This window comes from Nannospalax galili, unplaced genomic scaffold (assembly GCF_000622305.1).
Source record: "Nannospalax galili isolate Female #2095 unplaced genomic scaffold, S.galili_v1.0 scaffold568, whole genome shotgun sequence".
Taxonomy (NCBI): domain Eukaryota; kingdom Metazoa; phylum Chordata; class Mammalia; order Rodentia; family Spalacidae; genus Nannospalax; species Nannospalax galili.
Window position 1 is genome coordinate 1437805 of NW_008359441.1, and position 15882 is coordinate 1453686.

The 15882-nt window shown below is 38.2% G+C and overlaps 1 protein-coding gene across 1 annotated transcript in view; it reads right to left on the bottom strand.

Annotated features, from left to right (window-relative positions):
- The window catches only part of Cntnap4 (contactin associated protein like 4), a 303201-nt gene that overhangs the window by 251518 nt on the left and 35801 nt on the right, over positions 1 to 15882 (bottom strand). The window contains exon 2 of the mRNA XM_008822985.2: positions 7360 to 7470. Within this exon, the coding sequence (XP_008821207.1) occupies positions 7360 to 7470 (111 nt within the window). The remainder of the gene's footprint in view (positions 1 to 7359; positions 7471 to 15882) is intronic.

A 15882-nucleotide genomic window follows, 5' to 3' on the forward strand; every position in this document is an offset into this window, starting at 1 on the left:
TAATATATAACTATATTAATTCCACTGTGAACCTAGAAGCTTGCCCCCACTTGTGAAAGAGATGTACTGTTGCTCTGGAGTGCGTTACTGAATATGTTAAAGCTGTAGTGAAAAGCTCCTAATCATGTAGTCATTAAAAAAATTTTTAAATAATGATAAAAAAATAATAATTCTTCAAAGCATAAAAATTTGCTCCTTCATAATTAGTAGATGTGAAAAACATTACCATTGAAATCTACCTGATGACTTGATATCCATGCTCAGATGCCAAGGAGCTCAGATAGTAACCAGCTGTGACTAGTAATAATCTGATATATAGAGATTAGAAACACATGTGCAAACATCTTAATGTCAATTGCATTAAAAATGAAGTTTTCTGCATAAAAAAGAATGCAAGTTCTATATTAGTGATACTCTTTAGTTAAGTTCTATATTAGTGATAATCTTTAGTTTTGGAATATATATTTTAATTGAACAAATTTGGACCACCATATTAATTTTAGTCAGATCCTATTTACAGCTTGAATTTCTTCATCTTACGAAAGTCAAAGGCATCTCCTAAGTACAGAGCATCCTGTGCCTTCTAGTTGAAGGGACTTAGAAAGCCTGCTTTAAGGCATACCTTCTTACCCTCATAAGGGCTACTAATTTCTTTCATTATATTTTGAAGATTTGTATTGTTAAATGAATTAGGAGGGAAAAATGTACATTGTGTACAGACTATACATTTGAAAGTGTGCATGGAGCTAGGAAAATGGTTCAGTGGTTAAAGTGCTTACCTTGTAATCATAAGGACTTGAACTGGGATCCTCAGCATTCAAGTGTAAAAACAATACATGTCTGGAATCTCAGCAGTGAGAAGCAGAGACAGGAGGATTTCTGGGGCTTGTTGGCATGTTGGCCAACCAGGCTAGCCAAATCCATTAGCTCCAGGAACCAGTGAGAGACCTTGTCTCGAATAAACTAAAGTGGAGAGTGATTGAGGGAAATACCCAACATCAACCTCTGGCTCCCACATATATGTGTATGCACCCACACATACACACATACATGAACAAATGTACACATATAGACCATTCACACAAAGTGCACATTACTTTAAGATTTAGAGATCCTCTTGTCGAACCTCATATCTTTATAGGAAAGGGAGAACGGGACAATGCCACTTTCCCAAGGCTGCCCAGGATTTACTATTAGAGCGTCATTTTCTGGATTCCCAAGCCAGCATTTTGTATCACCATAAATTTCTTAGGCCTGGTGACTTGACACATTCGCTCAGATGACATTATTGGGTTGATTTAGTGCTAGTAAACGTCTGCTTCAGGGCAGACAAGGGCAATGAAGGGCAAGAAGAAGGAACATCAAGATGGGGAGAAATGAAAAGAGGGAGCCAGAAGTGACTCAATATCTGAAGCACATAGGAAACAGAATGGTCACAGGACAGTCATCTCTGGCGTTCAATCAAATGAATCGATACAAGAATAGAGGTGATTCTATATTAATCTCAGACCTGGCAGCAAACTCTCCTTCTCTTTAATGAATAAAGGATATGGGCATATCCAGATATAAAAGATGTAAATCTTCTCTCATTCAAATTTCACCTTCTCAAGGCCGGTGTACAAAATATAATCTATAAGTGTGACACCTCACAGACCATAAAATTGATCTCCAACTTCATTCTCCAAGTCCTTATCAAAGTGTAAATCTCTTAGTAAGGTTGTTGTTTTTTTAATTCATAAACCAATTTCAATTGCTTTTTTAAAAAAACAAAGCTGCTTTCAATTAAGACATCACATCATTCTAGTTCACCTACCCTGGCCAAAGATACCCAAGAGTTTCTATTTTTACTTCAGTCTCATGAAGAACACACAAAGTGTAACTATACATCTCTGACACTACTTTATAATTAATCAGAAACAAATGGATTCCTCCTGGAAGACTTCTGCGGCAGTCTGAGTTCCAAGAGATTACCTTGTGCAAATTAGTGTATACATTTGGTTTCGTGGAGTTTGCTGAAATGGGGTTAATTGATGGGCTACACTTAAAAAAATGGTTAACATTCACAGAGGGCTATGTTTCTGAAATTCATTTGGCCACGCCACAGTGCTGCTGTAATTTTCAACAAGGCCAATGCCATCTCGCTAATACTGTGACACTATTAACCCTATTCTTCCAATAGGAATTTAAAGTACAGAGGCTAAATATCTTGCCCATTCTTACGTGAAAAAGACACAGCAGTGATTTAAACCCGAGAATAGTGAATCGATCTCAGAATGTCTAATAATTGCTTTTCACCTAAAATTGTATTATCCATAGGAGAAAGCTAAAATGAAAAATGTAGGTTGGAGGAGCTGAAGCTCAAGTGTGTTCGGAAAATCACGTCCTGGGTCTAAGTGCCCCTATTTCGACATTAAGAGCTGTAAGTCTGGATTCTCAAGCCAGAGAAGGTTGAGAGCGAGAACAGCAGAGAAGAGACAGAAAGAAACGGAAGGGGAGGAGAGAAGAAGAGAAGGCTGAGCAGGGTAGAGAGGGAAGAGCCTATTCTAGAGATAAATCAGAACATAGAATGGAAAAATCAGGGAGAGTCAATAAAATGCCATATGTCGGAGCCTGGATTGGCATGTAGGCGTGAGACCCTTGCAACTCCAGTAATTACAAATTTGCCAACGGCTTTCTTAATATATTAGACACTGGGAGTAGTTGACATAGAAGCAATGCAACATCTTTTGTCCTATGTCGAGCTCTACAAGTACAAGCTATCATAATATGGCAAACTGAGCTGAAGTTCACAGGCCTTATCTCTGGCCACAGGACCTCAGATACATTGTAGACCCATACCATCTGTGCTTAGGCTCCACTAGGCTCCAAATTACACAACCCTGTGCACATTCACTTCTTATTCATGTCTTAATAACATATTCGCTATTGAATATATTATCATTTAGAATACAATAATTATAAAGGATTTTATGTAGTATCTAATAACAATCCGAGGTTCTTCATATAATGTCTTAGAGGATCTGTCTTCTTAAGTATTGACCTGTGTCATGTATACTTTGGAAACATAACTTGGTGATCTTTATTTAAACATAGTAAATTATGTGAAAATAACTAAAATGGCCCAGGCATGGCGGCCATTTGATCCCAGCACTTGGGAGGCAGAGGCAGGCAGATCTCTATAAGATAGAGGCCAGCCTGGTCTACATAGTGAGTTGCAGGCCAATTGGGGCTATAGGGAAAGCCTGTCTCAAAAAGACAAAAGAAAAAAAAAGGCAAATAAGTACAACAATTTTGGGAAGAAAGAATAACCATACAATTCAGCACAGGATATCTTAATAATTCTCACTAGTGTATACCCAAGAATGTGAGTTATCTCTGTCAATCCACCATGTTAACTAATGCCTCTACAGACAGATGTTTTATTTTAACAGCAAATCCTACAGGGATCCGGGAAATGCTGTGTGTTTAGACTAGCAGGCCTTAGTTGTGGTTACAAAATGACAATGGACAGATAGGCATGAATATTCATCTTTTTAGAAGTAGGAAATACTCTGATCTTACAGAACAGATTGGAGAAATTTCAGCGTGTCAGCTATGAAGCGATCTCCTATAACTAAACAAGATATACATCTTTACAATCATGCACTTACACTTAATGTTTTATTTTTACCATGGAAAATATTTTTATTTATTGTTTCATTTTACCTATACCAATTTTCAATAGCCCATTTCCAAGGTTTCCAAGTACATGAAAATAAAGGCTTTCATTTGGACGGTATTGCAACATCAGAAACAATCTAACATTTCTACAACATGTAGCATCTAATATTTTGTCCTAAGAACACATGTAAAGTATCAAATTGTTCACTAGAACCTGTTAGAACTCTGTAAAAGTAGCAGTAAAAGTCAAGGCATACTTAACTCAGAGTTTCCTATGAAGATTCAAACAGTCTTTTGTTCCAATAATGGAAAGTTAGACAGTAATCCACCTTTATTCTCACAAGATATGTTCTAAGAACCCAGTGATGCCTGAAATCACTGACACGTCTTTAAATACAATGTGGCATTTTCCTTTTTGGTCCATATATATGGTAGTTTAATTTATGTTAGGCACATGATGATATTAAAAACAATAACTAGTAGCAAAATAAAATAATTTCAGCAATGGATAAATTATGTGAATGTGATCTCTCTCCACCTCTCAAATTAGCTCATGAGATGACACCATTCTTTTCTTTTTGATGTGGGATGATACTGTGCTACATGATGAGATGAAAAGATGTAAACGCTGTTGACATTGAGATGAAGAGGTGTGAATGCTGTAGACACTGAGATGTAGCACTAGGCTACTATATACAGGTTGCCTGATAACCAACATGGATTCCAAGTAATGGATGGGCCGGTAGCATATATAGTGTGGATACACTGATCAAAAGGATGATTCGTATTCTAGGTGGGTCAGAGTAGGGTGATCTGAGATTTTATTCTACTTTTCAAAACAGCATATAATTTAAAATGTGCATTATTTATGTCTGGGATTTTCCATCCATTATTCTCTTACTATGGCTGAATGAGAGTTCAGGAAGCAAAACTATTGCTTAGCAGGAACTAGTAACCAAAGAAGACAGGAGTAAGAGAGGTTGATTTCTTGCTTGTGGTACTACAAGTCAGTTTCCTATTATGTTCCTCTAAACTGTAAAATCTCTGTGGGCTTGATGGATGGATCCTTCCCTGCCTCTTTCTAGCTTCTGGTGATTTCTAGCCATCCTTGACATGTTTGGATTCATAGCTGCATGACTGATTTTAACCTCCATCTTGGCACATCCTTCCTCTCTTGCTTTCTGTGTACCTCCAAATCTCTCTCTCCTTATGAGGTTACTAGGCAGTAGCTTTTTAAAAATATTTTATTTATTATTTTTATTTTGTGTGTATTACCTGCATGTACGTAAGTGCACCCATGTCATGCAATGACCACGGAGGACAGAAGAGGGCATCAGATCACCTGGAACTGAAGTTATGGACAGTTATTCATTGCCCTGTGGGTGCTGGGATTTAAACCTGGGTCTTCTGCAAGAACAATCGGTGTAACTGCTAAGCCATCTCTCCAGCCCCACTAGGCAGTAGTTTTAAGGCCTATCTTATCCTGGTAAAAATCTCAACTTCATTGCATCTCACAAAACCCTATAGCTAGGTGAGGTCACACATACAGGTCTCAAGGTTAGGACCTTGATGTGTTCTTTTGGAGGACAGAGTTCAACCCACAATCACCCTGGTGTGGCAAAATTAAATGAGTGTGCCTCCAAAAGATAATTTCTACCTCGCTCTGCTAGAAATGGAATCTTTAATTGCACCAGAAGTTTTTCCTGTTTCGTTCCACCATCAGTGGAGTCACGTGTTTGGTAGAACCCATAGCACTTCTCAGGCACAGCTAGAAACCAAGTGGGCTGTTCCTCATTCCCTGCTTGGCCATTCTTTACCACTTTTGCTGATTCCTCAGGAAAGAATTCTCTCTGTCCATTGAAGATACTGGGACCTTCGTTTGCTGCTCTCACTTACTATACATGACCTGCTGACTTTTCTGAATACCATTCCATAACCCGTTCTAAATACAAGTAATGTTTGAATACATGAAGTAATAACATAGCCTTTCATAAATCACTCCAAATCTGACACTCCTTTATGAACACTTCATGTAATTAATAGGAAAAATCTAAAGAAAAAAAAATGTAATCGAGTAGGTTGACAACCAGTAAAAGATAATTAAAATGATCCTGTTTTGTTTCTCAGTTTCATTAACATGCAAATGAGATTCATGAAGTTCGATATTGTGTTTCAGCAAGAGCCATAGAAACAAATTAAGAATGAAAATGAATCCCACCAATGGAGACTCCTGTTGAGTGCATAAATTAATGAAAACTATGATTGCAACCAATTAATAAAATGTAATTTTTGTGACTTATTAGGCCTCAAAAAGGAAATAAAGATACATAGATAAATATTGGTTCTTTTTTGGTATACAACATTCTGTGAATGCTTTGAAGATTTGAAAGCAGGGCAGGAAACGTTAAATTCTGCTTTACTTTAAAAAGTACAAGGGAGAGACCTTCCTTTCAAGTCAGATTGTTGTAGTAACATCATTCCTGCTGGTAAGGACATAGGTGCAGGGATTCAGAATCTCAAATAGAAAGGGACAGTTCTGAATAATCAAGTGTCTCACCACAAGGAACAGAGAAGCATGGTCAGATTCACTGGCCTCCACATTTCCTACTTGATGCAAAGACCCGTTTTTTCACCCTATTGATATTGAAGCACACGTAAGTGCATACCTCAAATAATGTGAGAGGACATTTTAAAATAAGCTTGAAACCATGTCGAAGGGTTCCACAAACATCTATGTAGTAATTGGAACTGAGTTGCTATATATTGTATATCAAATGACAAAACAGACAGACACACACACAGAGACACACAATCTGTTTGTTATGTTCAAAGTTCAGTATACCCAAACATCAGACACCAGCACCAGGAGTAACAACATCAAGGGATAGATTTTAACATATGGCATGAGAGAAGACACACATGAGCAAAGCTTGTTTAGTAGCATGGAATGTTGAGGTCTATTGTTTCTAGTTGTTGAAATGACTTCTACTTGCCAGTGTACATGCCTCCTATGTCTGTGCAGATATTTTCACCTTAGTAGATTAAAGAAAGTGACCAGAGAGATGCTCTATCATTAAGTACAACGTGTTGTGATACTTTCTCATCTCTACTGCAAGTGGCATTTAACTGTCTTCCCTCCTTCCAACTGATGCAAGCCTGGAAGCCCAGCCTACCTGAGCGACGGTAAACAACACGGACTGAGTATTCCTAAAGGAGCAGGAAAGCTTTATGAAGCTGCTGTTCCTCCACAGCAAAGAAAATCATGTCACCTGCTTTGAGAATTAAACAAACTGAGGGGATTACTATTTTTAAATAAATGGCATCTTTTAAAATTACTCCTTGCAAACTTCTTTAACTTGAAATAGGGAGTCAATTAAATCCCCATCCCTACTGTAGCCATAATGATTGCAAACCATTGCAGAAAACTGTATTTTATAAGATACATACAAACCTTACCAGATTGAAGGAACTAAACTCTTTGGATATTGACATGATGCTATAGGGTTTTCAGATAGAGTTTATTTCTTTGTGATTCCAGAATAGAAACCAGATTCCTACACATCTCCTAACTTATCATCATTGGCTTATTTAGAAATTTACTTCTTTTCAAACTATATCACTTACAATGATTTTATAAAGTATGTGGAAAATTAATGAGATTTATTATGAGCCAATCAGAGTGGGGGAAGGCAGACTTACCATCTCTTCGATTCAGCCTTGCAAACCCAGGACCATGGCTGCTGGAGAGCTCTGAAGAACTACTGAAAGACGCCTGAGGCAAAGCAGACACCAGGGGATCGTCACAGTCATCTGCCAGGAGAGAAACGCCACATTCCAATGAGCACAGAGTTGACAGTTTTCTTCAGATGAACAGACATAACAAATAAACACAACATCAAACACCAGGATCTAAGTCACACATGGCAGCACACGCCTGTAATCCCAGCACTCAGGAGGAAGGGGCAGGAGAATCAGGAGTTCAAGGTCATCTTCAGCTGTAGAGTGAGTTTGAAACCAGCCTGTGCTACATGAAGACCTGTCTCAAAAAATAGTAAATAAATAAATATATAAAAAATAAACTAGGATCTCTAGAACTCACATATACAGTATTCCACAGAAGATCTGGCAAGCTTAAGAAGAAAAGGCAAAGAACTGAAAGACAGAAGATTATAGAAACAGAGAAGGAAAACATGAAATTATGAAATATCTTGGGATCAAAAGAGTATTAAGTTTAAACAAGAAATATTTTTTCATCATGAGTAGAAAGATGTATAAACTTAACTACATTAAAATTAAGAAATTTGAGGGATGGAGAGATGGCTTAATGATTAAGAGAACAGACTGCTCTTGCAGAGGATCCAGGTTTAATTGCCAGCACCCACTTGGCAGCTAACAACTGTCTGTAACTCCAGTTCCAGGGGATATGGCACCCTCTTCTGACCTTCACAGGCACTGCACGACATGGGTGCACTTACATACATGCAGGCAAAACACTCATACATATAAAATAAAAATAATAAATAAACTTTTTTAAATTGGGAAATTGTCTGGGCTTGGTAGCACAAACCTGCAACCCTAGGTACTAGAGAGGCTAAGGCAAAGAATCTCAAGGTCAAAGTCTGGCTGGGCCAAGGCAGAAGGATCTCAAGGTCAAAGCCTGGCCTTGGGGTTGCTGATTAGGCTAGACAGCCTGGGCACCTAGCCCCAGGGATCCATCTGTTTCTGCTCCACACACACACCCCGTACCCCCATACTCCCTCCTCCAGCTCTGGGATTACAAGTGCCGGTCACTGCACTCAGCAATTTTTTTTCCTTTTTTTTTTTTTGTCTTTTTGAGACAGGGTCTCCCTGTAGCCCCAGCAGCCCCAGTTGACCTGGAACTCACTATGTAGACCAGGGTGGATTTGGTCTTACAGAGATCGGCCTGCCTCTGCCTCCTGAATGCTGGGATTAGGTCATGCACCACTACACCCAGCTCTACAGTCTTTTTTACATGGATTCTGGGGATCAAACTCCAGTCCTCATGTTTATGAATCAAATGTATTACAAACCAAACTATCTCCCTGGATCAACATATATTGCTTTTAATATTAAAAGGTAAAGTAAGTGTAAGAGCAAGTATAAGAATAATGTTTGCCTGATATCCATACATGTTTAATTTACTCTATATAATCTTTAAAGTGTTTTACCTTTTCAAATTATGAAGTTATCCCCACTATTGCTTTAATCAGAAAAAAAGTTCAAACTTAGTATTTTACATATAATGGTAGTTTAAAAATATACAGGGTTGTCTCAAATATTTTATTTGACAGTAAGTCATTTTATTTAAGTTAAATTAACTCAAAAATTACCTACCTTCGCCTGAGGTACCTGAAGCTCATTCTACCTGAACGTAACTCACTCTTGAATGACTTTCAGAAGAAGAAGTTGCCTACGATAGCATTTCTATCCTGTGTTCTTTTGGATTTTCTTTGTCTTGTTTCTTTGGGGGCATTCAGGATCAAAATCAGGGCCTCATGCATGTAAGGCTAGCACTCTACCAGCTGAGCTGTATTCCCAGCCCAGCCTTTAGTCTCTTAAGACTGTCTCATTTTCATTTAAAGCTCACTTTTTCTTCTTTGGTACCTTGAATTCTCTAGCTGACTTTTAAGGAAGACAGCACTTGCATGTCTATCGATTGACCTAAGTGCTAACACCAGCCAATCTAGTTGTTAAGTCAAGTATTAAGGAGCGTAGACATTAAAAGATATACAACACAGGGAGCGTTGAAGGGCGGGTGTGATTGTACCCAATTAGCCAAGCAGCAACCAGGATTCTTTGGTACACTGTGGAAACTACAGTGTGTGTTTGCACCGACACCACACACAAGTGCACTGCATGTACATGGGGAGGATGCACATGCATAGGTTCACTAGACCTGCAGTGCTTTTAGGATCGTTATTAGTATGCAGGTGTGTAATGAAAAAGGGTGTTTAACTGCAACTCAAATCAATTATGCAGATTCAAATCGATTTTGTGAATGTAAAATGCGTCTCTGGAGCAGTCACTCTAGAAGGTATATATTTATTACCCATTTGTTTCTGTGAGCTATAAATTGAGAATCAATACTGCTCCACTTTTAGCTTGAAAAGAAAAGAATGGGATTCAAATAAGAGGGGGTGGGGTTTTTTGGTCTTTTTTGTTTTGTTTTGTTTTGTTTTGTTTTTCATTTAATGGGAGAGAGGCATGCCTTATGGGAACCAAATCACGGAAGGTCAGATAGGTGAATTCTGCTGCTGGATCAAGTTCCAGTTGGCCTTGGGGTAGAGCATGGCACTATTATTTACAATGAGCTTATGCATCCCTCTCTATGGTGCTATGAGATTTTTTTAGCAATAGACAATTTTAGTTGTTCTTCTATAACTAATAATAATATGCTACGTGTGCACTCGCCTAAGAACTTGCAATCATTTCACGCATAGTAACTGATCCTTATCCCTCCCCATTGAGGTTTAATATTATAAAATCATCGATGAAGTCACTGAGGCACAAAACTTAGCTTTTTTTCTTGCCTTGCTGTACTAAACTGATGATATTTACCAAGCAAGTTGGGGCAAAAAAAAAAATCCATTATATAAGAATACAGTGATTTACATGATCATTTCTTCAGGTTTGGATGTAGGAATTTCTTGGAATACCATGACACCATGAATAAAGCATCTCTCAAGGAGTGTTTTCTGGAGTTCAAGGTTTTCCATGCTTTTTGTTTATTACCATTCAATCTTTAATAGTCTTGACAGCAAAGGAGGAGGACCTCAGGCAGCAGTAATGAGTCTGAGGTGACCAGAAGAAATATTTCCCTGTGGATATTAATGGAATGGAATTGCAGATCAAGTATTGGTCCCCTGTGAATTTAATTACAGTCAATCAGTTTTCTTAGACTGCACTAGCAAAATGTAGGTTCTGAACTTAGGACACTGAGGGACAACGTTTCAGCTCAAAAGAGTCTCAAGCAGAGGTGACTGCCCCCGCACCTGGAGGTCTCTTAGCAAAGCCTAGAGACACACTGAGCGATGACTAGTTGGAGCGGGATATTCCAGAAGACAGAGGACACTGATTCTGCTCAACATACTGTGATACATGGCATTGTTTCACAGCAAACAGTTTTCCAAATGCCAATGGTGCCGAGGCTGGGGAACATCATTCTAGACTCTGGGGAAAGTAACTCAAAATCTATACTTCTACTGGAGCAATCTCTCAGCTAGAAATAGCTTTCTCTCGCAATTCAGTGATTATACAACTCTAATTTGTAGCTTTTTGCATATGAATAAAGATCATAAAGAATGTGTAGGTGTTTATGCATTGAATTCAGGAGGTGTGGAAATCTGAACTAATAGGCTGCTTTTAGCTCAAAACACAATTGTATTTTTAAAAATTAAGTATGCAGTCAGGTCATTAGTGTCCTAGCCCCTTCACCACAAGGAATGGTCTTGGTAAAAATAAATAAAAAAAAAATTTATGGTCAAATGAAGAGGGCACTCTAGTAGAGCTGCCAAATGTTTGTGGAGACAGAAATCAAAATGGCAACAGGACATAGTGCACTATATTGGATATTTCTATTAAAACAAAAGGTTCTTATTCCTCTGCTTTTCCAAAACTATGACATGTTATTTGGCATTGTTTCATACTCATATTAGGATTTCTGCTTTTACCTTGATATCAATCGGAAGCAGTAAAATGGTGGATTTCAGTCTTTGAGGTAAAAAAAAAAAATCTACGTAGTGATTACATTTAGAGATTTAGTGAATTCTGTAAGGACATCCACACTGGGGAAAAAGTTACCTAACTTAGGTCGAGAGATAGACACACAGAGAGATAGACAACACTATAGCTTTCAGATCAGTATCTTGGAAAAATCACTATTTGCTCTTTACATGGGAGAAAAACATACTTTTGTCATTAAAAAGACAATGACAGATTAGATCTCTGGCAAGTTGCGTGAATGAAAACAAAACAGTCTGTAGCCTCTTGCAAATAAAGAGAAAAGCTGTATTGAAAGTATTTTAATATAGCTCGATAGAAAGTAATTTCCTTTTATTTTGCAAAAGGCTTTAATGCATAATTCTCATAAGTAAGTAAAAGCTGTTCAGTTTTTAATAAAAGTAATTCAATTTTCTTAAGCTGTGTGCACTATTACCTGTATTGAGATAATAGGTGTATATTATTGGGTGCTTATGTTTCAGTGCTTTATAGCTGTTAACTCATTTGATCCTGACAAATACCCCACTCTATACTCTTAGATACTGGGACAATTCTGTCCTGAAAAATACCCTCCCTTCTATGAATAGCTACGGGGACAATTGAGGAGAAAAAAAGGCACAACAGTTAAATAATTTACCCAAAGACCCTTTCGGAATGGGTGAACCCAGGCAGCACAGTACAAGACCTCCTATTCTGGGCCAATGCACTGTTGAATATAGAATTGATAATCTAAAATATACATAACAGAGATCCAGGGAGGATTCTCAGCAGCATGCAGCTTAGCTGATGCTGAATAGCAACCTTCCCTGTTACTTGGAAGACTTGCCAAAATCAGTTCCATGCTTGCTAATGAATCATATTTCCCGTAAGGATATGCACTGGAGATTTCCATGGGAGAGGGAGAGAGGAGGTGGAAGAGGAAAGACACCTAGCTTTAAAACTTGCCAGACACTAGAGATGGAGCTTTCAAAACACTGAAGCTTCTTTCCTTTGAGAAAATGGTTTTTGTAGACCTAGTCCAAATATTCATTGGCAGATCTAGGATTAAGGAATGGCTTCTCTCTCAAGAAATCTATGTCTTTGAACAAAATGTTTTATTCCGATCTACATTAGTGAAAGCATCATCCATTTGAAATCGGAAATCAAAGTATACAATTACATTAATGTATGCTACCAAAAAACATTGTGTGCACGGCAAGATTTGATCCAGAAATTTAGACAATTACATCATTCTATAACCATAAAGCCTAGCTCTACAAATTGTTCCAGCTTAATTTTATGAGTTCAGATGGACTTCTGTGCCCTGGCCTGACATGGCTCATGGTGTAAATCAGTACTTGGTACACATTCTTGATGCCAGCCAATGAGAGACTGGCTATCCAGAGGGGCAATGGCCAGCTCACACAGAGAAATAGGGCCTGGAGCAACCAGCCTAAGAAGCCAAAGATTGTTTCCAGAAAACATCCCAGGAAGCCTTTAGAGAGTAACCCCAAACACTTGGTAGATAACAGGCCGCTTCCCTAATTTTTGCCCGTTTGCAACTCGAGTAGCTAAAGACAAAGTCAAATACATACTCCTAACCAATCACACAGGATGCTGTATTTCTGTTTAGCTTCACTACAACTTCACCATGCCCAAGGCCTCTAATCAGAATATGCTTAAGCCCTCCCTGTCTTTCACCACCACAAAGCTTTTCTCTCTTTTTTCCTGCCTTTGAGTCTCTGCCAAGCTCAAAAGATGGTAGCTAACTCCTCTTCTGCAGAAAACTGAGTAAATAACCTCTGTTTGTTCTCATTTGTGTGGGCTGTGTTTATTTCCAGAGTTCTAAGCTCTCCTCAACTCTCCCATCGTACCCTCCCAGCTGCAGTCACTCAGGCATCAACTGGGCACGCTAAGGCAAATTCACCCAAAGTCCATCCTGAGAATGCATGAAAGACCAGGTATGTTTGGTATGCTTGAAAAACAATCAATCTCCTGATTTTATAGATACATGAATATGTATGTATGAATATATACATATGAATATGTATATGCTATGTGAATATGAATATATAATTAATCAGCTCCAGATCTGCTTATCTACAGACTATGCACCTCCAGGTGTTCATCGAGGTGCAGAATCACCCAGGAAAGAGTTCAAACCTCCAGTGCCTGCACCCACAGCCAGGACCATGCTGGTTTGAGAACTACTAAAATAGACTTACAAATTAATTCCTATCCATTGGGGTGTTTCGTTCCTTTCACAAATGCCTTTATGCCTTGCACTATGGTTCATGGACTGGTTTAAGGACTGAAGAAGCAGTTATGGTATCACTTCCACCTTTCTCCCTAAGAAGCCTTATGGCGTGAGAGTGTCTGCACACAGAGATTATGCAGTGACATGGCACTGAGGGAAGAGAAGAGCTAAGTTTTAGAGAAAAGTGAAAATGTTAGTGGGCTTCAGAAAAATAAGGGTTATGGGGGCTGGAGAGACAGTCGAGCACATAATGCTTCTGCAGAGGACATGAGTTCTTTTCCCACCACCCTTGTCGGATAGTTCTCAGCCTCCTGTAACTCCGGCTACACAGGATCCGATGCCCTCTTCTGGCCCCCTCATGTACCTGCACACACACTCCCACACAGACACACATGCATACACACAATTAAAAGTAAAAATAAATCTTTAAGAAATTAAATATATGGTGACATTTTTAAAGAGATTTGAGGGAAAATGAAGATACAGGTAGGACTAGATAAAATCTAATCTTTCATTAGAGCTTGAAGCAGAAAGGGAGGTTTTATCTCCATTACATAAAATAACATTTCAACTCAATTAAATACCAGTGAAGGCAGACAACTACAAAGTCCTCCTTAGCTTCTTTGAGTATTAATTTGACTTTGACATGAAAATTAGCATTCATTTGAGAACGGTGGTTTTAGAGATATTAAACACAATAAACCTGAGCTTCTGTCAGCCAGCGGCTTAAGAAAAAAAAATTGCTGAATTTAAAACAAGTAAATATTTATAGGTATGTTTTCATAGAGGTAACTGCTTCTCAAGTGATTGATTAGACAGAAATCTGTAGGTTTCTATGGGTTTCTATGTATTTTCTCCTACAGAAGGCATGGATGTATTGTATACAGGACTGTTAATGCTCTGTGGTGTTGATGGGGTAAACTCTCATGTGGAGGCAAACACTGGTCTACATATTCCAAGTTACAACTTTACTTTAAAGAGCTTTCCCAATTAATCTTCACAAATTAATGGATTAATGGGAAGGCAGTTAACTTTTAATGACAGCACAGCCAGAGGCTGATTGATTTTAGAGTTTTAATAGCAACTATTTAAAGTCTAGATATTAGGACAAAGAGTCCTACAAATTCACCCCAAAAAAGCCAACCAAATGTGAAAGAGGGAAAAAGTAAATTTTTTTAAGTCAAGAGAACATCAGTGTTCTGGGAATTTGTGAACATCACAAATTTTAAATGACAGATGATTTGACCACATGTAAAAACTACATTCCTTAACTGATAGAAGCATAATGCAAAGGACATTATGTAGCAAGCTTTTCTGTAGCTTATTATGTTATGTTTTCCAGATAGATACTCAGGAGAATTAGTAGATCAAAGTCAAATATGACTAAACATATATTTAGATATATTTTAAATATATAATATAGTTAATTAAAATAAGTGTATTTTAAATATAGATATATTTTAAATACACCTATGATACAGAGACATTGCCTTTTTCCCCCAAAATGATTGTATCAGTTTATTCATTTTTTATTTTGGTTTTGTCTGTTCGTTTGGGGGTTTGGGGGATTTTGTCTGTCTGTTTGGGGGTTGGAGGATTTTGTTTGTCTATTTGTTTGGGGGTTGGGGGATTTTGTTTGTCTATTTGGGGTTTGGGGGATTTTGTTTGTCTGTTTGGGGTTTGGGGTATTTTTGTCTGTTTGTTTGGGGGTTGGGGGATTTTGTTTGGGCTTTTGGTGGGGGTCCAAGACAGGGTCTCCTTATATAGCTCCAGCTAACATGGAATTCACAATGTAGAGGCTGGTCTCTGTGAGATCCTCCTGCCTCTGCCGCCCACATGCTGGGATTAAAGGCTTGAGCCACCAAGCCTAGCCACATGTTAGGACATGTTGGATCTTCTTCCTTCCTCATTGTTGACTGATGCAATGGCTGGTCACTGAAGCAGGCAGGTGACATTTCCACATGCTGCTATCCCTTCTCCACCCCTGAGAATTGTCTTCCTCCTCTACTTTTCCACTTAGAAACAAAACTTAATTATGTATATGTTGGGCAACTATATTTGCTTTAAAGGCTTTTTATCATACCATGCTCAATTTTGATTTTGTTTAAGCTTTTTTTTATTATTATTCAATGAAGTATGCTTGCTTTTGCTGCTAGGGGCTATCTATTGTAGCCAAGTATCCATCCCTTTAACTTTCTCTTGTGTGTATGTGTGTGTGTGTGTGTGTGTGTGTGTGTGTGTGTGTG